We start from the raw sequence: 21,335 nt of genomic DNA, 5'->3' as shown, positions 1-21,335 counted from the left end.
CTACCCTTCTGTCTGTTGCGTGAGGCCCTGGCAGGGTAGCGGCTCCCACTGTGGCCTGCCCTGGGGGCCCCTCCACCCCGTCCACCCCTCGGGCTGTGCCCTAATGGGCCACGTGGGAGCCGCCGCGTCCTCTGCAGACTGTAGGGACCGGGCCTTGCGGACCTGTGGCTGCTGGAGCTCTGGATCCAGGTGTCATCGACGGGCGGGGGCACGGGCGTGGACACGGTGCTGGTGCTGATGTCCCCGATGATGTTGAGGGCCTCCTTGAGCGCGTGGTACATGCGGAGCATGTCGTCCCGCCTCTGGGCCTGGTCGGCCGACTCCTCCATGAGGCTGCTCTGGTCTGCCGACGAGTACAGGTAGGCCAGCAGCTCGTGGTGGATGAAGGCCTTGGTCTGGGGGCAATGGGCGGGGGGAGTCAGGACTTGCGACCACACCCGCAGGCCGTCCAGCCTCTCGCTCCACTGCAGGACGTGGAAGAGGTTGAAACCGCGGGCAGGCTTTCTACCCAGGGGTCTGCCCGGGGGCACCTTCAAGTGCTCTTCGGACCCATCTCCCCAGATGCTGGTGATTAGAATTAGCCCAAGAACCCTGCCTCTTGTATGGTCATCTTCCTCCCTTCGGTTACCTGAGAACTGGCTTTTGACTACTAGTTTCCTCTCTTAAAGAAAAAAAAGTGTTTAAAAGGGGCGCCTGGGTGGCTCAAGCAGTTGAGCATCCGACTCTTGATTTCAGCTCATGTCATGATGCCAGGGTCTTCTTCCTGAGCATGCAGCCTGCTTAAGATTGATTCCCTCCCTCCCTCTCTGCCTTTGTCCCTCCCCGACTAGCACATGCTTGTTCTAAAATGAAAAAAATAAACAGTACTAGTGTCTATTCATTTTATACTTTGTTCCTTCCAAAATCTCCTACAGGATACAGGAGTTTTTCAGCATTTCTTGGTGTGTTCACGTGTACGTGACCTTCTACAATTAGGGAGGGATGGGCTTCCCTATTCTTTTTCAGTGTTCACACCTCTATGCGATTTTTCTAATCTGACTACATTGGTTAGTAGCTCTATAAGAAAGCTTTAAACACAAGTGGAGATGGCCAACTTGTTCTTGATTTTCAAGGGAATTTTCCCGAGTTTCCCCATTAAGGTCACAAGTGGCTCTGGGGATGCCTGGGTGGCCAATCGGTTGAGTGGCTGACTTCAGCTCAGGTCGTGATCTCACGGTCCGTGAGTTTGAACCCTGTGTTGGGCTCTGTGCTGACAGCTCGGAGCCTGGAGCCTGCTTCAGATTCTGTGTCTCCCTCTATCTCTGCCCCTCCCTTCTCATGCTCACTCTCTCTCAAAAAATAAACACTGGGGCGCCTGAGTGGCTCAGTCAGTTAAGTGTCCAAGTTCAGCTCAGGTCACGATCTCATAGTTTGTGGGTTTGAGCCCCGTGTTGGGCTCTGTGCTGACTGCCAGCTCAGAGCCTGGAGCCTGTTTCAGTCTGTGACTCCCTCTCTCTCTGACCCTCGCCTGCTCACGCTGTCTCTCTCTCTCCTAGAAATAAATAAAACATTGAAAAAAAAAAAAACAAGGTCAAGGGTGGCTTTGGAGGGGCACCTAGGTGGCTCAGTTGGTTAAGCATCCGACTTTGGCTCAGGTCTCGATCTCCCAGTTTGTGAGATTGAGCCCCACGTTGGGCTCCGTGCTGACAGCTCGGAGCCTGGAGCCTGCTTGGATTCTGTGTCTCCCTCTCTCTCTGCCCCTCCCCCTCTCAAAAATAAACACTAAAAAAAAAGAAAGAAAAAAAGTGACTTTGAGATGGAAACACGGATTCCTAACAGGAGACTCCTACATTGGCTTTTTAAGAATGGATGTTGAATTTTCCCAAATGAACTGTCAACATCTGCCAAAATGACCAGGCTCGAGAGTTTATTTCCCCTCCCCTTTTATACAAATGGATTCTTCCTGTATATTCTGTTATGCTCCATAGTTTTCTTTTTCTGTGTTATAAATGAGCTATTATCAACCTGGACTTCCTCTTCTTTTTTCTTTTTCCTTACTTCCCTTCCTCCCTCCCTTCCTTCTTATAGAATGGTTATTTATTAGCTGGATTCTATTAAGTGGATAGATATTTCTAATTTTCAGCCACTACAAAAACAACGCTAAAATCAGCACATATATGCTCAATTTGTATGCGGGCAAATGTGTCCGCAGGGAGAGCTTCTGCAAGGGGGAACTTTTGGGTCGGAGCACACATGAAATTTTCACAGCTGCAGGGTCGCCCGGGTGGCTTAGTCGGTTAAGCGTCTGACTTTTGCTCAGGTCATGATCTCGCGGTTCGTGGGTTCGAGCCCCGCGTCGGGCTCTGTGCTGACTGCCAGCTCAGAGCCTGGAGCCTGTTTCAGAGTCTGTGACTCCCTCTCTCTCTGACCCTTCCCTGCTCACGCTGTCTCTCTCTCTCTCTCTCTCTCTCTCTCTCTCCTAGAAATAAATAAAAATAAATAAATAAATAAATTTCACAGCTGCAGAAGCATCTATATCCTAAATCCATCTATTCGTGAGGAGCCCACTGGCACCCCCATGAAGCTTAACAAGGAGACCACGAAGAACACAGTGAAAAAGAAAGGACTTGGGAGTTTTGCTTTAGACCCTGTGGCATTTCAAGCTTTCACAGGCACAACATAAGCCAAAGCTGGTGTACAAAGCTTCCTGAGTGCCTGGCTGAGCCGAAGGCCTGATACATGAGCCCCCTGCACCCTCCCTGCAACCGAGAGCGGGAGACATTAGTACAAGTGCGTTTCACCAAAGAGAGGCCTAAAGCCCGAGTGTGGGGAGCCTGGGGTAGGCAATGTCCTTTGCCCTTGAGTGAAGATGGGCTGGGCCACAGGCCAGCAGGAGGCCACCGTTGGGGACAGGCTCTGACTGGGTTTTAACGCCACCACCCACTCTTCTCAGTGACTCAGGGCAGCCTCCTTGACCTTGCCGGGCCCCCCTTTCCTGTCTAGAACATGGACACATCGCAGTTCTTCTCCTAGGGTCATTATAAGGCCGAGAAAACTTAGAGAAAGTGTATACATGTGTCCTTCACTTCAATTACCCAACGAAAAGGGAGTGAGTGAGCCCCATGTGGCCCGCACCTTTTGATTTCCTGAGAGGCTCTGATGTTTAGAAGGTCATGACTCTAATTTTAAATGTTATGCAAATGTTAGGGCCAACCGGGCTTTGGCGGCCCGGGCCCCTCCCCACGGGACGGAGCGGGGGCAGGCACTCACGTTGTTGATCATGAGGTGCATGATGGTCTTTGGCATGAGGTCGCGGATGGACTTGTTGATGATGGCCACGTACGAGTCCACCAGGTTGCGAATGGTCTCCACCTGGCGCTCCAGCTGCGGGTCCATGGAGAAGGTGTTCTCCTGGACCCCGTCCTCGTTTTCTGCCTGCGGGTAGAGAGGGCAGGCGGTGAGGGGGGACGGTGGCCTGGGGGAGCGTGGGGAGCCCCTCTTCTCTGCGAACTGCTTGCCTGTCCGGCCCACAGCCGGCTTTCTGGGCATGTCCCTGATGGCCGTGCCTGCCCCTGGCCTGAGCTGCCTGCACCTGGGGTGACCATGGCCCAAGGCGGTTGGACCCCTCACCTGGGGACTGGACCATGTTAATTTGGGGGCCGAGGGCGGCCACGTTCACTCCACCTCAAGGAGAGGAGAGGGGAGAGGGGACAAAGCAGACGGGATCCCAGGCCATGTATATCCCTGTCTTGGCTTTACCTGGAGAACCTTCTGGACTCTGACCACAAAACCCTCTCCCCTTTCCTCCTCTGTTTGCTCGTGACAGTATGGGCTACGTGTCTGGAAATGACCCACCCGGTGAGCCGCCAGACCCCCTCCTCTCCCAGGCTGGGCCCGCACGGCCCGCGGCGTGCCCGCTGGGCAGGGCGGCTCCTCACCTGGTCCTTCTCGGGGTAGACCCCAGCCCGGAGGAACGAGGCCTTCCAGCTGTCCACGTCCTCCTGGGAGTCGCAGGCCAGCTCGATCTGCCGCAGGTCCTTGTAGACGTTCCTGCAGCAAAAGGGAGGAGGGAGAGGCCGTGGTTTGACCCTGCCCGTGGGCCGAGCAGGGGGCAGAGCTGTAGCGGGGGCCCTGGGGACTGACTGGCGGGGACTCACACCTGACCCAGGCGCTCACAGCTGCAGCCCCGGGATGGCAGGGGCACCTCTACCTGGTCGGGCAGATGGGGGCCCCCAGGTAGTGCCTACAGCCTCTAAAACCCTGCCGAGCGCAGCACACGTGCTCAGTGACGTCTGCATCTAGCGGCATCCGAGGGGGTTTGTTATTGTGGGTTCGGTCGACTCCTCTCCTTTGCCTGGGAACTGGCCCTCTCCCGTGCCCTCCGGTTGGCGGGGGGGCGGGCAAAGGCTGCCTGAGACCCCCCTCAGAAGCGGGCAGGTGTCCCACAACGCCCCTGCCTGGGGGAGCTCCCACCCCGGTGTTTCCGGGGAGGCTACAGCAAAGGTGTCCAACGGAACATTCTGTGATGGCAGAATCGTTCTCAACCCGTGTTGTCAGGCGTGGTGGCAAAGGGCTACGGTGGTTCTGTGAGCACCAGCCACGGGGCCAGGGTGACGAAGGAAGGGACTCTCAACGTCATTTTATTTCAGTCAGCTTACATTTAAATAGCTAAATTTGGGCCAGTGGCTACTGCATTTGATGGTGAAGGTGTAGAATGTGCCCTGATTCCGGGGGGGTGCGGGCTGGTGGGGAGGGAGGGACGTGGGGGATGGGGACTCCCAGGGCAAATGTGGGTCTGTGAGCAGAAGAAAGGTGCAAGAGCCACAAGGTTGGCGGAGAAACGGACGGACACTAACCAGCGTTCATGGACGGTGCTGTGCGGGCTACGACCTGTGCCACACGCGCTGTCCCGTCCCACAGGGTGGGGGCGGCCAAGCTGGCCCAAAGCTTTTGTGTTTGAGATCCGAGTCTGAGGTTACTCGTGGCCCATGACGGAGCTATGGCCAACGAGCAGCAGTGCGTGGCGGCCCTGAGACTTCTGGAAGGAGCCTCGGAAAAGGGAAGGCAGGCCTTTGTTGCTCCTCTTCCTCCTTCCCACTGCCCGGAGTATCATGGTGGCTGGACCTCGGGCAGCCATCTTGGAAGAGGAGGAGGGAGGCTCAGGAATAAGGATGGATCTGAACGCCTCTGGAGCCGCCCCACCTGCCCCAGATGGTAACGTCATGAGAAACAACAGAAACTTCTATCTTGTTTCCATGACTGTTATTCTGGGGTTCCTGAGCTCACTCGTAAATGATACATTAGGTACCATCTTCACCTTCCCACACAGGGGATCACGGGGCCGTGAAGCCAGACTGCTGCCCTCTGTGCCCCAAGGAAGAACTTCCGGGCCAGGCTGTCCCACGACAAAGCCCAGGCTCAGCCATGCCCAAGTGGGTCCCAGAGCTTCAGGCCAGCCCAGAACAGAGCAGGGAGAGCTATTCCTACACAAAACAGAGGCTGGCCTCCAACCCCTGGGAGCCATGGGCAGCGGGGGGTGGGGTGGGGGTGGCCCTGGGGCAGCGGGGAGGACGCCGATGTCTGTCCTTCCGTCGTGAAGAGCCTCCAGGCCTTGGCTGAGAGCCAGTCCGACTGAGTGCTCCCTGACTCCCGGAGGAGGACTCCTGAGTGGTGTCCGCACTCCACCCGCCCCTGTTCTCAGAGCTCCTGCCAGCTCCCTTCCCGAGCCGAGGAAAGGATATTTGTTTTTGCTGAAGTCGCCCCCACCCCAGTGCCCGTGGGGCGGATTTACTGAGGACCTCCTGGGCCCTTCTCCCCTGTCTACAAGTACTGAGGGTCTCACCCCATTGGCGACTTTGGACACGGCCATGCAGTAACAGCTCCCCAGTTCTCACCCTCCCCGGAGCTCGTTCCCCAACACCAGACCCATGTACGGGTACGGCTGCCCCCCTCATTCCCCACCCGGTGTCTCAGAGCCCTCTCTCCCTCAGCATGGCCCCAACCCAGCCCCTGGGTTGTCCCCAAGCCTCCCCTGACTCTGCCTTCCCCCCAGCTGATGGCAGCTCGGTCCCCGTGCGAGCTCAGGGTCATCAGAAAATGCCTTCTTCTCTTGACCCAGACTTGGGTCAGCTCTGACCCTCAGCACCGCCCGCCACAGCCTCCTCTATGTCCTCAGCCCCGGCCCAGCCCCCCAGTCTCCCATCTGGACCAGTGTTATGCAACCGGGCCTAGTTTCCCACCTCCTGTCCTCCCCCAAAATGGCCACCAGGGGGCGCCTGAGCATCCGAGCAGGGGCCAGTCCCTCCTCGGCTCAGACCCGCTGCCATCACTCCATTAGGTTTCTGCCTAGATAGGTCTTTCCTGACCACACGCTGGAAGCACCCACGGCCATTTTCTGTTTCTCACTTGGTTCCCTTTCTAAATTTTTTTTTTTTAATGTTTATTTTTGAGACTGAGACAGAGCACGAGTGGGGTGGGGAGGGGGAAGCTCTAGGCTCTGAGCCGTTTGCACAGAGCCTGACGCGGGGCTTGAACCTGGGAACCGTGAGATGCATACCTGATGCAAAGTCGGATGCTTAACGGACTGAGCCACCCAGACGCCCCTCACTTGATTCCCCTTCTGGAACATGAGACCCCAGGGCAGGGACTTTGCACAGAAGATGCTCAGTGGGCGCTGCAGAATGACCGGATGAGGCCGGCCACCCTCGCCCGGTGGGCCCTCACCTCTGCTCTGTGTTGAAGATGGCAAAGACGTGCTTGTTGGACATGAAGCCCTTCTCCACATCGCGGATTTTCAGGTTATCCAGAGGCAGCATGTACTTCTTCTCCTTCTCCTGAGGGCAGAAGGGGGACGGGTCACCGCAGACTGGGCCCCACCTCGAGGGCCAATGCCAACACCTGATGCCTCCCACGCTGGTGGCTTTACTGGGATTAACTCACTTGCCTCGGCCCCCGCCTCCCCTTCGTGCACCCTGCCCCAGCCATGCTGGCCTCCTTGCCGCCTGTGTCACCCCAGGGCCTTTGCTGGAACTCTCCTCCCGATGCCTGCGGGGCTCCCTACTTGCCTCTTTCAGGTTTTTGTGCAGAGGGACCCTTTGGGAGGGGCCTGTCCCCCACCCCTCCTGCACGCTCACAGGCGCTCTCTCTCCCTCGCCCTCCCTGTCTTCCTTGCTACTTCCCCTCGCCTAACACGCCACACCACGTTATCTTGCCCACTGACCTAGGCTACAGTCTGTCACCCGGCCCAATTCGTCAGCTCCTCGAGGCCGGACTCCTGTCTGTTTTGTTCACAACCACACCTACAACCGCTGTATCTTCACAACCAGCCTGTAACTGAATTACCGTGATGACCCCATCTTACAGAGAGGGAGAGTGAGGCGAAGAGGGGCAGGCAACGACGCGGGGGTGGGGCTGGGACTGAAAACGCATCAGCTTCAGATGATTCTGGAGCTGGAGAGTGAGCCCCCTTGAGGTGAGGCCTGAGCTCCAAAGCCACGGAAGTGTCACTCGCTTCCTAAGGGCAGCCCTGTTCAGGAAGTGCCCCTCCGAGGGCAGACAAGGCAGTCCTGGTGGCCGCTGGGGAAGCAGCTGAGAGGACGTGGCCTTCAGCCAAGGGCGCAGGCCTGGTGAGTCACCGAAGCCAACATTTACCCACCGATGGCGGCTAAGAACCTTCTGCATCCCCAGCCTGGGGCTGAGCCCCCGCGGGTGCACCATCTTAGCCCTCCCGGCGGCCACTAGCTGGGTTTCCCACGTCAGGACACCAGAGCACAGCATTGGGACGCCGTGGCTCCCATGCCCGTGATCCACAGCGGCTCTGATGACCCTTCCCGATCCCTGCCACGGAAGCATTGTGCTCGGAGGCGGAAGGTGGCTGCCCAGAGCCACACGGCAGGTGGAGTGGGCCATAGCGGGACCTCAGAAACCGAGGCCATGTGACCCAGAGCCAAGTTCTGTCCACCACCCTTTCTTTTACCTCGGGGCATCTTTGGAGAATAGATACCTTCCCCCTCACCTGGGAGTTCCCATTTTGTCCCTGTGCACTGGAAGGCCCCAGAACAAAGCCCAATATGGCTGCTGCCTCCGAATTCCAGAGCAGCCACAGTGATGGGAGGGGCAGGGGCCGGGGGCTCCCTGGCAGGTGAGAGCTGGCTCAAGGTCTCAGGACTCCACAGACACAGGCAGGGGTGGGTCCTGCAGCCTTAGTGGCTCGGATGGGCCCCGGCCCGCCCTGGCCACGAACCTTTGGGCAAACCACTTCCTCTCTCTGCATCCGTGTCCTCATCTGTCAAAGGCGGACAGGGGTCCTGCCCTCCTTGTGCAAGGTGAGGATTAAGGTGAGCCTAGGAGACGCTAGGGTTTTCTTTCCTGTGTCTGTCCCTCCCTCTTATGACTCTAGGGTCAGGTCCCTGGGCTCTGACAAAGGAGGAAGCCGGCCAGAGTGCTCCTTCCGGCCAAGCTGCAGTGAGGGGCAGCAGAGGGGCCCGGCGGCCACAGAGGCGCGAACCCTCCATCCATACTGCAGGCGGGGGGATCCAAGGAAGGAGGTGGCAAAGAAAGCTCTGGGTAAGGCGCAGGGCCCTCCAACCTCCCAGAGAAGAGTCTTGGGGGCTTTAGAAGGGGCCGGGGTGGTGGTGGTGGGGGGGGTGTTCTCAGCTCAGAAAACTGTGGAAGGGCCTCTGCTGCCCCCGCCCTGTCGTGTCAGGAGGCAGGAAGCTTCTAGCTGGCCAGCCAGGCCAAGTAACTGAGTCACAGTCCTTCAGGGCCCTGAGCGAGACGCCACATCTGGAACTGTTTATAGTGTGATTCCGCCCAGAGAGCGGCGGCCGCCTCCCCGATGCTACAGACACGCACACACAGAACAAACACACACAGAGACGCAGAGGCGCGCGTGCACCCCACCCCCCCACCCTCCCCAGGAGACCTTCGCCTGCACATAGTGGCCACGGACCCGGACCCTCCCTCCCGCCCACGCCCACCCGCTCCCCAGCCCCCTCCTTAGGATTTCCTGCAAACCCACAACTTTCTCCAGATGCGAGCCGGCCCCAGCCGTGCCACGTCAGAAGAGGCGAAGCGGACGGGTGCAGGCACCAGCCTCCCCGGCCACTCCAAGGGGCTGGGGCACGGTGGCCCTCCTTGCCTCCACCCCGGCCCGCCGGGGGTCCTGCAGGACAGACAGCCGGCCCCGCCAACCCAGTGTTCAGACTACCTGTTCAGGGGGCTCTGAATGTGTACAGTAGTCTGCACATTGGTTAGGCTGGGCTCGGGCAAGCAGCGCGCCGGGACGGGCACCCCCAAACTTGCTGCCCCTCCGCAGCAAGGCAGGCCTGGAGGTGAGTGCCATCGCCCACCGCCCTGCTCCCCACCGGGGCGCGGAGAGACACGCACACAAGCCCGGGGGAGTCTGGAAGGGCCTGGCTGGGAGAAGAGGGGCCAGGGGAAAGCAGGGGGAGCCTGCCGCCTGCCGAGGGGGTGGGGGTCCGGCCGAGCTGCTCCCCTACTCCCGCCCCACTCTGTAAGTGCTTCCTCTTGGGCTGTTTTTTAAAATAAAGAAATACAGTTCGCCTCTCTGAGACGGTCCCTGAGCTTCGGGGGGTGGCGACTGCCACGTGTGGGGCTCCGAGGGTCCCCTGCGCTGCTGGGATCTGGCTCCCACCCCTCCCGGTCTTAGCGGGCTTTGTGTCTGCGGCGCACACAGGGCCCCTTTCACGGGCCCGGCGTTACCGCCCGCGGGCCATCCACCCTCCTCCCGCCCGAAGCTTCCCCGGCCTTTGGTCTGGGCCCGCAGGAGGCTCCAGGGCTGCAGCCTTCAACCCCCACATGGGGGGGGGGGAACACGACCCCTTCTCCGTCAAAGAAAAGGAGCTCTTAACACTGGACTTGGAGTGACCCACCCTGGGGTTTGGGCCCTGAAGTCCCCGTACCGCTGCCCGAGGCCGTCCCAAAGCCCAGAGCCTGCACCCAGGGCGGAGGTGCCCGGGCCTGAGGTGGAGCCCGGCCCCCGGGCTGGCCTGGCAGCGGACGCACCACAGCAGACCGGCTTTCAGACAGTGGGGGCGGGAGGAGGGACAAAACGCAAAAGCGTCATCCCCACCCCCTCAGCCCGGCCATTTTGAGAAGCGGATCTGGCCACGAGGGTTCCTGAAGGAACGCCTGACCTCCCCCTCCCCCTACATCCCAACCCCGAGAGCCTCTGTGGTCCTGGACGCACCCTCTCCCGGGTTAGAAGCAGCCACCAGATGGGGTCCTTCAGCGGGCTGGGGGTTTCCCACTGCTCTTGGAAGGTTCCAGAAGGAGTGGGAACAATGACATTTCACCCCTAAACACCCTCCCTCAGAGGAACCGTGTCCCGCCTGGGCCTCGAGGGAGTGGTCCAGGCCAGGGCTGAGGGGTCTCGGGACAGGAAGCGTGCGCCCTATACCCCCAACACAGGGACGCTTCCCCGCTCTGTGACACAGGACAAGTCACTGCTTGGGGCCTGATTCCTCAAGGACAGATGGAGATAAGGATTTCCTGAGGAAGATGCGGCCACGGTGGGCTCTGCAAGCCAGCAAGGCTGGCACAGGGCAGGGACTTCACACACAGGAGCTGTGCCCTCCCAGGTGACCAGGATACACAGGGGCCATGTGACCGGATGGCCAGGGGCGGGAGCAGGCCCTCCTTTCCCTTCTTCAGGCTACTGGAGATCACACTGTGATGGGCACAGGGGATCTGGGACCACGACAGGGGTGTCACGCGTTAAGGTGGCAATGGGGAGGGCGGAGCTGGGGCCCTGGACAGCCTCCCGGCACAGGCCTGCCGAGCTCACCAGGACACGGGCAAGGAACAGACTTCAGTCTCTGTAAGCGCCTTCGTTTGGGGCCTCTGTCACAGACACCCAACACGTCCCTGGCCAACAGGGAGAGCCGGCGGGCTTTTCATGGGGAAAACTCAGGAAGATGAGAGAAACAGTGCCCCCTGCTGGCAACCCTCAGAAGTCAACCCTGCGCACAACAGAGCAGCAACAGGCAGTGACACCTGAGGGCGCCACTCCCCGCCATTCCCGGGCCACTAGGCTGCAGCCACGTTAAGAGAACTAAGCAAAGAGATGGGCCACTCAGGCCAGGAGGATGGGCCAGTGCAGAGGCGGAGAAAGGACCCGGCCAGCAGTGCTGCCCGAGAGGCCGCCCACCAGGCTGCAGGTGCCATTGCTCAGAGAGCTTGGCTGTGGGTTCCTAGACGCCGACGTACAAGGCAGATGCAGGGCCATCCCCGGGGGTTGGTGCTCCTGGTGCCACTCCCAGAGGCCTCCCCACGTCCTCTGGATCAGGACAAGCACGTGTGGAATGCTCTAGACAGACGCTATAGCTACGCACGTCATGGGGGCCATGCTACCCCACCTCACAGATGGGGAAACAAAGGGCCGGGCCAAGCCTGTTGTAGATAGACGCTGGACCCCCCGCACCTCAGCGGCCTGGCCAGAAGCCTGAGTCCCTGACCCCTGAGAGCTGGGGGTGCCTCACTGTGGCCCTGGAGGCTGGGGTCGATTCCTAGTGTGCTGAGGGCTCCCCTCCCCATCTCCCTCTCTTCCCGGGGTGGGCCAGCCGCCTGGTGCCTGGTACGCCCCCCCATCCTCGGGGAGGGGGGGCGGCTCAGGGGCCTCTATCGAAGGAACCAGCAGGGGTCCACCCACTCTAGTCCCACCGCGTCCCCCTCCCCCAGCCACTCACCTCGTCATCCTTGTACCAGGACAGGGACTCGGCCGTCAGCACAAACCAGTACTCCTTAGACCCGCCCTTCATCAGGCTGATGTTGTTGATGGTCAGCCAGCCCCTGCGGATCACCTGGGGGGGAGGGGTCTGCTCAGAGGGGGCTGACGCCTGCCGCCCGGCCCAGCCCAACCCCCCCACCCCCCGACCCTGCGCAGGGCCGGTGCCCAGGAAGGAAGGCGGACCACACAGCAGAGACGCCTCCAGCCCCAGGCCAGGCAACCCACCTCCACCTTTGCCCCCAAGCATTTCCCACTGGAAACCAACAGGGACGCCCAGGCAGACAGACACAGGGCACGAGCACTCACTCACAGGCCTCGCGGGGGCGTGGGTGGAGGGGACAGGGAACAGCACAGGCAAGAGGCGGTGTGCCCGGCAGCAAGGGACCCAGGGAGTGTGTCACAGGGGACGTGGCATCAGAGGAATCACACTAGCGGGACCAAGTGCCAGGGACGCCCTCACACCTGGCCCTCGCACCCCCTGGAAGACGGCTGTTAAAGGCAGGCCAGAGAACTGCCACAAAATGGGAGTGGCTCCTTCTCTCCTTTTGTGGGCGGCCAGCAGAGGCTTAACCCACAGTGTTAACTCTGTGGCCCGCGCCGTTGGCGCATCTGCCCGGGTTGCTCAGGGGGGACGGGCCCCGCTCTGAACGGGGACTGCGGCCAGCCTCCGTCCCAGGCTCCCTTCCCCACAGACTCTTTCCAGAGTATAGGAAGAAGGGGTGCTTCCACCCAGAGGGCTGGGGCCGAAGGTGTGAGCCCACAGCACTCGCCGGGGATCGTGGCCCCTGCTGGCCTCGAACCCAGCAGCCCTACTCTTTTCTGACGCGTTGCAGCTCTGACTTAGAGGATCCCCTGGACAGGGCCGTTCTGCCCGTAGCTGTCACTTGAGTACGAGGCAGAATCGAGCCAGGCCTCTGCAGACAGCCACATGCAGGCAGCCTAGGGGGCCACGGTCCCATGTTCCCTGGGTCACAGAGGTATGCGCGGGCCAGAGCTCCCCATCACTCTGGCTTGGGGACCCCGGGACCGCAGGAAGCACGAGGCGGCCCAGGCAGGGCCGCCCAGGGCCCAGGCAGCAACAGGCTGGGCCAAGCTACTAGATGCGGCCAAGGGCAGCTGGGATGGGCTGGTGTTGAGTCTCCCGCCAGGGTGGGGCGGGGCAGCATCATCAGGGGTGGGACCTCAGGGATGACTCTGGGGCTCCCCCATCTGTCTTCCTAATGGATAAGTCTCAGGAGGGGCTTTATCCTCCTACCCTGACTTGCCCCCAGGCCTGTTGGAGCTTAACAGGACAGCCTGCCTCCTATGGCTGGAATTATGCTCTGAGCCCCATGGGCCATGAAAGTGGAAGTGGCCAGAGCACCCCCAGGGACCCCTGCACCACACAGAAGCCCTTGTCCAGGCTGGGGCCAGCATGGAATGCCACCTCGCTGTTAGGGCTTCCTAGTGATGACCAGACAGCACCTGGAGATCTGTGGCCACTGGGGAGCAGGCAGAGACCGCTGGCACCCGCCCAACCATGGGCTGCCTGGTGGGCAAGGGGGCAGAGCCCATTGGCCCCAGCAAGGTCAGGGTATCCTCCCAGGGCGCCCCGGTTTAGCACTGAAAAATCTGTGCTGAGTCCTGAGAACGCCCCCAGGCCCAGGCAAAGTGGGGGGTCTGGTCATGCTAGGGGCAAGGCTGGTCTCCAGACTCAGGCTCGAGGCCATCCTGCATGTGGCCCAGGAAAGAGTCCCTGGCACCAGCACCCAACCCCAGTCCCAGAGCTGTGTGGGTCTCCGTGTTCATACCCGCTCCTTCCTTCCCCAGCCCGGGCAGGGTAGGTACTTATAAACCTCAGTCACCGACAAGCAGGGGAAGAGGAGCAGGGGGTGGAGACCATAGGCTGTCAGTGCTCCCCAGAAGAGAAGTCTTCACATGGGGAGGCCTCTCCACTCCAGGGCCCAGCCCAGTTCCCAAGGGGGCAGATGTGCCCCCCACCCACCCTCCTTGGTCTAGCTCACCTGCCTCCAACCTCAGGTGGCAGCAGGCAGAGCTGGCACATAGGGCCCTGGCCACGCTGCGGGGCGCACGGCCCTGGGGCGGAGGCCGCGCTGGGAATGGCACCTCTGAGTAGGCCTGGAGAAGCCTGCAAGGTCCCCTTCCCCTTGAGCTGCCCAGAGAGCTGTCCGCGGGGGGAGCCATGTAGGGTCAGGGACAAATCCCACCCGGGGGAGGCGCAAGCTGTGGGCGGCAGACGCACGCACGAGGCAGACACATGCACTGAGTCTACAGAAGGCGTGGCTGGGCCTCCTCATCCAAAAGCCAGATTGGTGCCCTGGGGGCCTGGCTTACAAGTAGGGAGGTGGAGGGACAGAAGAGGCAGGCAGGCTCCCACGCCCTGGGGTGCACAGTGACAAGCTTGCTTGCACGCCAGGGGTGGGAGGCGGGAGCGTGGGCAGCAACAGGAAGCAGCAAGCTGGGGCCCGCCGGCAGGGTGGGTCAGCCTCCTCCTGGGTCAGGGTCTCGGCCCGAGTCACCCAGGCAGGAATGGGAACCAAGGCCGGGAGACGCAGAGGGGCCCACAGCCGGGACTGGCTGGGCTTTGGGGCTGGGGCTGTGGAATGTGGCAGGAAGACAACAACTAAACCTTTTGGGGGTGTGAGGAGAAGCGGGCCCCTGGGCTGTCTGCAGGGGGAGATGGTTCAAGTTCAGAGAGGACTGGGGGGGCATCATGGGGAAATGCGGGACCCATAGGCCTACGGAGCGGCCCTTCCTCCTGCCTCTGCCCCTATCCGACCCTGCTGAGCTTCAGCTCTCTCTGACCTGCCAGGCCCTGGGTGCAGCGCGGCCCTGGCACAGGACCGGCTCAGCTATTGCAAAGACCCCTGGCCTCACCAGAAGACCCCGCCAGAGGGCAGCAGCAGGCCGCCAGCGCCTCAGTGGCCAGTGGTGGGAAAAGGTCCTGGAGGAGGTGGCCCAGGCCTTGAGCCCCAAGGTGGCGAGCTGGGGCTGAAGCCAGTTGCTCTGGGGTGAGCACCTTGCAAAAAGCTCACCTCTCAGACGGGAGCCCACCTGCTCCCCACTGGGCTGGGCTGGGCCGCACATGGAGAGGAGGTGTTCCCTATAACAGGGATGGCAAATACCATTCATTGGGGATGGATGCACCAATCGACGGGAAGCAGCTGCCGCTTTGGCGACAATTCAAAGTGAGAATTCCAGGCGCGGCGGGAAAGGACACTAGGATCAATGAGTGATGCCTGCCGCAGGCAAGCTCTAAGGGAAGGGAGCAAGTGGCACAGGGCAGTCTAATCAATCGTCACATCTACCATGGGCACGGAACAACAGTGGCAGTACCCAGGAGAGAGTTTCCTGACCAGCCAGTAACGCCTCTCGTGGGTATAGGAGGGGTGTCACGTGCAAAGCTATCATGTCGGGGGGGGCAGATTCTTTGACCAGTTCAGTCACATCTGCCACAGAAAGGGGAGTGGTGGCATGTTCAGGAAAGAACGCCAGGATTGATTAGCCATGCCTGCACACGGCCAGGGAGGGGCACCAAGGAAAGCGTGCTAGATCGATTAGTAATGTCTGCCCTGGGTACAGGAGACCACTTCTGCATTATGAGGCAAGTGGCGGTGACAGGGGCAAGAACCAGTTCCAGCAGGGCTTAAGCTACATCGTCCCTGGCCAGGGATGGGAGGGGAGGGAAGCGCGGGGTGTTAGCGGAGTATTTGCCATCCCTGACCTACAGGAAACTAGCTACACGTGTCAGGAATGGGCTGGCAGGGGAAGGGGGGCTCCCACAAGGGTGGTGGTCAGGTTAGTGTCTGTGTCAGTCGGCTTGTGCCCAGGGCAACATGGAGTCCAGCGGGTGTTGGCCTTGGCAGGGGGTTTTTAGGTTAGCTTGGTTTTTAGTTGTTCTGTTATTTGGGGGGGAGGCACATTTACGGGGTGGCGGGATCTCCACCGCCCTTAGGTTGTCTAATGTTCGCTACCACACTAAGTGGGTACTTACCAAGATCTCCCCCTTTGAAAATGCAAAGTTAGGATTGTGGGTAAATCAAAGAAGAGCAGGCAGAGGAAAAGAAAACGTAAGGGACATGAGGGGACAGAGAAAAAGCAGGAAAAGCACAAAAATGGGAGGAGAGAAGAGCAGGGGGAAAAAACAGCAAAAGAAAAAAAATTACATGCTATTAATTATATTCATGGTGTTAATATTTAATTCATTATCATCTCCCGAAACAAAAAAGCAACAATATATGTATTACCTACGGCAAGCGCAAAAAAGTCATGCAGTGGTTACATTCTTCTTTTCCAGAGGGCTCTATAATCGTGCAGGATAGCAGAGCCCCCACCCCCATCCCCACCCCCACCCCTGTCTAATATGGAGAAGTGGGGTGGGCCCTGGCGGGAATTTTTGCAAAGATGATGTGTTTTCTTAAAGAAAAAAAAGTGGGGGGGGGGGGTACCAAACACTGACATATATGAAGTTGTTCATACTTGACCAGGCCTCTGGCTAGGACAGGACGTCAAAGTAGAGAACGTTCCATGTGGCTCTGGGTTTCTCCAGGAACGGGGCTCACAGCACCCCCAGGCTCCCCAGACCTGCTTCTCCCCACGCAGCCTCCCACCCGCCCTCACACAGGTTCCGAGGCTCCGGGGACCCAGTGTGCCTGCAGACACCCATGCCCCTCTCGTGGGGGTCAAGTTCTAATCGTGGCCTGGGATGTCAGACAGGGCCTTCTGGGTGAGCAAATGTGCCCCACAGCCTGGGCCAGAGCTTCAGTTCAAAGACAGGTTCCCTGAAACACCAAAACCTGAACGGACTCAAGAGGCTGGGAGTGGGGGGGGGGGGGGGGGGGGGGGTCTGGCGGGCCATGTCACGAGCCAGGGACCATCACTGGGCTCAGAGGTCCCTATGTCCCATCCGCCCCCAAGGCTAGAGCTGTGGGCTGTGGAGGGCAGACTACCTGGTTGGGGATGGCTCTCTTCTTGTTCAGCTGCGTACTCCTCTGCTGGGCACTGAAAACGAAGCAGAGAGAGGACTCATGTGGCGGCATGCTGGGAAGCACGAGGTGGGCTTCTCTCCCTTGCGGGGGCCGAGGGGGCAGCTCGGGGCAGAGGCAGAGAGAAGCCCCTTCCACACAGAGGGCGGCCCAAGGGAAAGAGCTCATGCAACGAGAAAATGTGTTTAGTTACACTGAGGCTTTGAGGCCCTGACCTCAGCCACTCCCAAGAGCACCAGCTATTTCCAGGGGTCAATGGCCCCAGAGCCTCCAAGGCGGGAACCCTCCCCCCTGCCCCCCTCCCCCGGTGGCTGGGAGGCAGCCATGGTATGTTCAGGGTGACCTGAGAACGAGGCTGCTCTCTGTGCCCATCCCTGACCCCAGCACCAAGGCCACAGAGCCAGCCCGCCTGGGAGATCAGGCCACGGGACCATTGCTCGCCATGAAAACATTCTGGATGGTTCCTGACCCAGTCCACAGGAGATGTAATATCACCGGGAGCGTTTCCATCAAGTCCCTTATTTGCCTAAAGCCCTGATCTCTTTTCTTCTCCCACTTCCCGATTTCCTGGCTAGCGTGTGCCACGTGGGTAAAGGCCATGTGTGTTGCACGTGGGCACCCACTCTGCTCCCCCGTTCATCCTATTTTCTGCGGGACAATCACAGCACCCCTGCCTGCAAACAGCTGACACCTCCCGTTACGTAGGCATCCTATTTACTTTTCTTCTCGTATTGCTTAAGGAGTAAGACGTTCCATTAGGAGTACATATTGTTTTAGGAACTTTCAGAACATGACAAGGCAAACCACCTTGTTACATTCCTTTACTGGCTGCCTCTGGGGCTGTCCCTGAAAGTTCAAGCTGGCTATTGTATAAAGGAGAGAGAGAGAGAGAGTTAAAAAAGCAGGCTTCCGTTCCTAGACAGGCAAAGATTGAACCTTAAGAATGGAGGAAGTGGGGGCGCCTGGGGGGCTCAGTCGGTTAAGCATCTGACTTTGGCTCAGGTCATGATCTCATGGTTCGTGGATTCGAGCCCCAGGTCGGGCTCTGTGCTGACAGCTCAGAGCCTGGAGCCTGTTTCAGATTCTGTGTCTCCCTCTCTCTCTGACCCTCTCCTACTCATGCTGTCTGTCTCTCTCGGAAATAAATAAAACATTAAAAAAAAAAAAAAAAAGAACGGAGGAAGAATTGGGGTGGCTGGGTGGCTTAGTCGGTTGAGTGTCCCAACTCTCCGTTTTGGCTCAGGTCATGATCTCATGGTTTCATGGGGTTGGGCCCCATACGGAGGCTCTGTGGCTGACAGTGCGGAGCCTGCTTGGGGTTCTCTCTCTCTGTCCCTCCCCTGCTCACACTGTGTCTCTCAGACTAAATAAACTTAAAAAAAAAAAAAAAAAAAGAAAGAAAAAGAATGGAGGAAGAATTTATCCAACGGTTTTCCTAACAGTCAGGGAGTTTGTCATAGAGCTTTTTCTCTGGGTCCTGGGTTTCACGTTGGGAGGGGAGGGAGAAAGCAGCCCAGAATGTCTAGCAACAGGAAGGAGTTCGGTCACCAGTGTCTGCAGGAGACAGGACTGATGAAGCCACATACAGTGATGGCTGGGTGCTAGCAAGGTCCCAGAAGTGCCACTTCGGGGGATCCCCCCTCCCTTGCCTGCACGCTGTCAGGTAAGTAAGGGGGCGGGAGGAGGAGTCCAAAGTCCTCCCCTCGGCCTCCAGGGCCCCTCCTGGCGGTGGGGCCTGGCCTCTCCCCTCCACCCTGCCTCGCTCGCCCCGTGCTCATGGGTCTTGGGTCTCCCTTCTCTCCAGTCCTTGTCCCCAACACTGTCTAGGTCGTCTGCCTGTCCACCCCTGGGCTGTCATGACTTCCTCAGGGAAGGTCTCTCCCAGCCATATCCCTCGCTGCACTCCCCTACGGCCCCTCACCTCCTCTCCTTTCCCACGTGACAACGTGCTCGGTAATGTATGTCTAGCCTGTGGGCTCTGCGAGGGCAAGGCCCATGTCTGGCTCGCTCACTGTCCTACTCCAGAGGCCCTGCACTGAGACAGCAAGCACTCCACAGCGACCCCTTGACGTCCGTCCACCCCCCGAGGCCGGGGCCCTGGGCCCCGCCACCAGCCAGGGCGACCCCGCTCACACACCAGGAAAAAGGCACACAGCAGGCAATACCCACCCGGTCACCAGCTGCTCAGTATAATAACAGCTGGGGGAAGTGGGAAGGCCCAGGAGTCCAGAGGAAAGAGTGGAGTGGTCAAAGGAAAAACAGGAGAGATTGTGAGAAGGAACTGTGGATGAAGTGTGAGAAGCAGAGACATCAAGGTGAGGCAAACGGCAGCAAGCCAGGGAGGGGGGCCGGTGCTCTCCGCCCACACGCCTGGCTGCTAGGAGGGGAGGCGCAGGCGGCCAGGGCCCCTCAGCCCTCCCTAAGCAGGGACAGCCCAGCCAGGGCCCTTGGCTCATCTGGATGTGGAGAACAGCTTCTGATCATGCCCTCATTCACTTGTTCACTCACTCATTCATTCATCCGTTCCACTCACCTACCACGTGCCCAGCAAAGAGCAGCTGACCAACTGTGCTGAGTGCAGTGATAAATGCTCTGCCCGGAAGTGCTTCGCCCAGCACAGAGACCCCCTGAGAGAAAGATCCTCTTGCCCAGCCTGCGAGCCCAACCCTGGGTCCTAACGAGCTCTTCTCCACAAGGAAGCCTCCTTGCAACCCCAAGGCCAGGCCGGAGGCTGCCCCAGGACTCCATGCAAGCCTCATACAGCTCTATCCCCGGCGGAGATCACACTGGGTCTTAAGTGGCTGGCTGCATGTCTGTCTCTGGCCCGGGACCTTCCTTTGAGGGTGGGGATCTGGGTCCGCGCCTGGCACAGAGAATGCACACCAGGGGCACTGGCTAAGTGAAGGCAAGGAGGCCGGCTACTGGTTATCCTGTTATTCTGTTGGGCAGAACAATCCGTGGGACACCCATGCTCACTGAGGGGCCCCCAGGGGCTTATGGGAGTCGGCGCTATGGAACGTTTCGATTTTGAACCTCTGAGAGGGCCCAGTGCAGGTGGGGGAGTCTGGAGACAGCTGTACCGTTTATGAAGGGTTCTGAGAAGTCATGCAGGAAGGAAAGCACTGAATGCCGCCAGCCTCACCCTTCCCCGAAGGGCTGACCACGGGTCTGCCCCATAGGAGGAGTGTTGAAGACGAGAATGGATGCTGCTATTAGCCCAGGGAAGCCTCCAGATACTCTCAGATGGTTCTACACTTCACGCCAGGGCCCTGACACAAAGACCCTCTCACTCAGGTCTGCTGAGGGAAGCCAACCCAACCACCCCCCTCAGGGCCTGGCTCTGAGGGCAGGCATGGGTGCCCCCCACCAGATGCTGTCCTGAAAAGTACATACTTGGCAAATCCGATAAAGTCCTCGTGGTTCGTGTTGATATAGGACTGCTCAATGTCGATCAGAAGAAGAATCTGGAAGAAGGAGGGAACTGTGAGTACAGAGCGGAGGAGCTTGGCGGGGTTGGCAGTGGCTAGAACACTTCCCAAGCCTGCCAGCAGGGGGAGCTGGAACTATACGGCTTCCCAGGCCCCACACCTGGGACAACGCGCACCCCTCCAACTCGAACTATGGGGTAAATCTGTAGGGGGAGGAGGGGCATAGGCACTTGGAAACTTCAGGGCCTCACAAGGAAGAAAGCCTGGGCCAACAGCACAGAGGGAGGCAGCCGTGGGGCGGTGACCACCTGGGCTGCCATCTCACCGGGGCGCTGCCTGGCTCTGTGACCCCTGGCCTCACCTTTCTGGACGGTGGAAGGTGGAAAGGGGCAACAGGAGGCCCCACTGCATAGGGATAAGTAATTCCCGACGCGTGAAGTGTTTACAGTAGCGCCTGGAGTGTTCTAAGTGCTGCCTTCAAACAGCAAAGGCAACGGGTCCAGGAAAGGGCGTTAGGATGAAACCCCCACACAGAGGCCAGTGGGAGCCAGTCAGGGTGGCATCTCAGGTAAGGGACAGGCCTTCACACAATACCCTGCCCCTTCCTGGCATGTCGCTGTGCCTCTGAGCCCTCCAGCGTCAAACATGCCAGGCACCTGGACTTTGTGGGGCTGCTGGAAAATGCTGGGGTGCTTGGTCCATGGGAGCCAGCGCTGCGGGTAAGACCTGAGCCCCATCGGCCAGAGCCCCGGGATGGAGCCCGGAAGTGCTGGCAGTGGGCCAAATGGGCACGTGGAAGGGACAGCAACGTTCCCGAAAACAACAAAATTCAATGGACTCTTTGAAGCTTTTGCTACAACTTGCAGGCCACGGAAGCCACACGGGAGTCCACTTTTGCTCCACTTCTGGGCACAACGTGGCGGTACCGCCACCACACACAGCATGGAGACTTGTGCTGGTTCTTTTTTTTTTTTTTTTTTTAATTTTTTTAATGTTTTATTTATTTCTAGGAGAGAGAGAGACAGCATGAGCAGGGGAGGGTCAGAGAGAGAGGGAGTCACAGGCTGAAACAGGCTCCAGGCTCTGAGCTGGCAGTCAGCACAGAGCCCGACGCGGGGCTCGAACCCACGAACCACGAGATCATGACCTAAGCGAAAGTCGGACGCTTAACCGACTAAGCCACCCAGGCGCCCC

At 59.4% G+C, this 21,335-nt stretch overlaps 1 protein-coding gene and 1 non-coding gene across 8 annotated transcripts in view; one reads left to right on the top strand and one right to left on the bottom strand.

Annotated features, from left to right (window-relative positions):
• DNM2 (dynamin 2) overlaps window positions 1–21,335 on the bottom strand; it is an 81,865-nt gene that overhangs the window by 3,430 nt on the left and 57,100 nt on the right. For 5 of the 7 annotated variants that reach the window (XM_039250942.1, XM_039250939.1, XM_039250940.1 and 2 more), the window contains exons 12-19: window positions 20,107–20,177; window positions 16,678–16,729; window positions 15,723–15,734; window positions 11,688–11,801; window positions 6,703–6,812; window positions 3,918–4,029; window positions 3,250–3,414; window positions 163–395 (exon numbers count right to left, since the gene is read on the bottom strand). In XM_039250942.1, coding sequence (XP_039106873.1) covers window positions 163–395; window positions 3,250–3,414; window positions 3,918–4,029; window positions 6,703–6,812; window positions 11,688–11,801; window positions 15,723–15,734; window positions 16,678–16,729; window positions 20,107–20,177 — 869 coding nt within the window. The remainder of the gene's footprint in view (window positions 1–162; window positions 396–3,249; window positions 3,415–3,917; window positions 4,030–6,702; window positions 6,813–11,687; window positions 11,802–15,722; window positions 15,735–16,677; window positions 16,730–20,106; window positions 20,178–21,335) is intronic. The other 2 variants (XM_039250944.1, XM_039250943.1) reach the window with 1 other exon arrangement.
• On the top strand, window positions 2,258–2,342 carry TRNAK-UUU. The gene has a single exon. It is a non-coding gene; the product is annotated as a tRNA-Lys (tRNA).

The sequence above is a fragment of the Hyaena hyaena genome, unplaced genomic scaffold, assembly GCF_003009895.1.
Source record: "Hyaena hyaena isolate Hyena2069 unplaced genomic scaffold, ASM300989v1 scaffold_392, whole genome shotgun sequence".
NCBI classification, from domain to species: Eukaryota; Metazoa; Chordata; class Mammalia; order Carnivora; family Hyaenidae; genus Hyaena; species Hyaena hyaena.
This window is presented reverse-complemented; position numbering and strand designations above follow the sequence as displayed.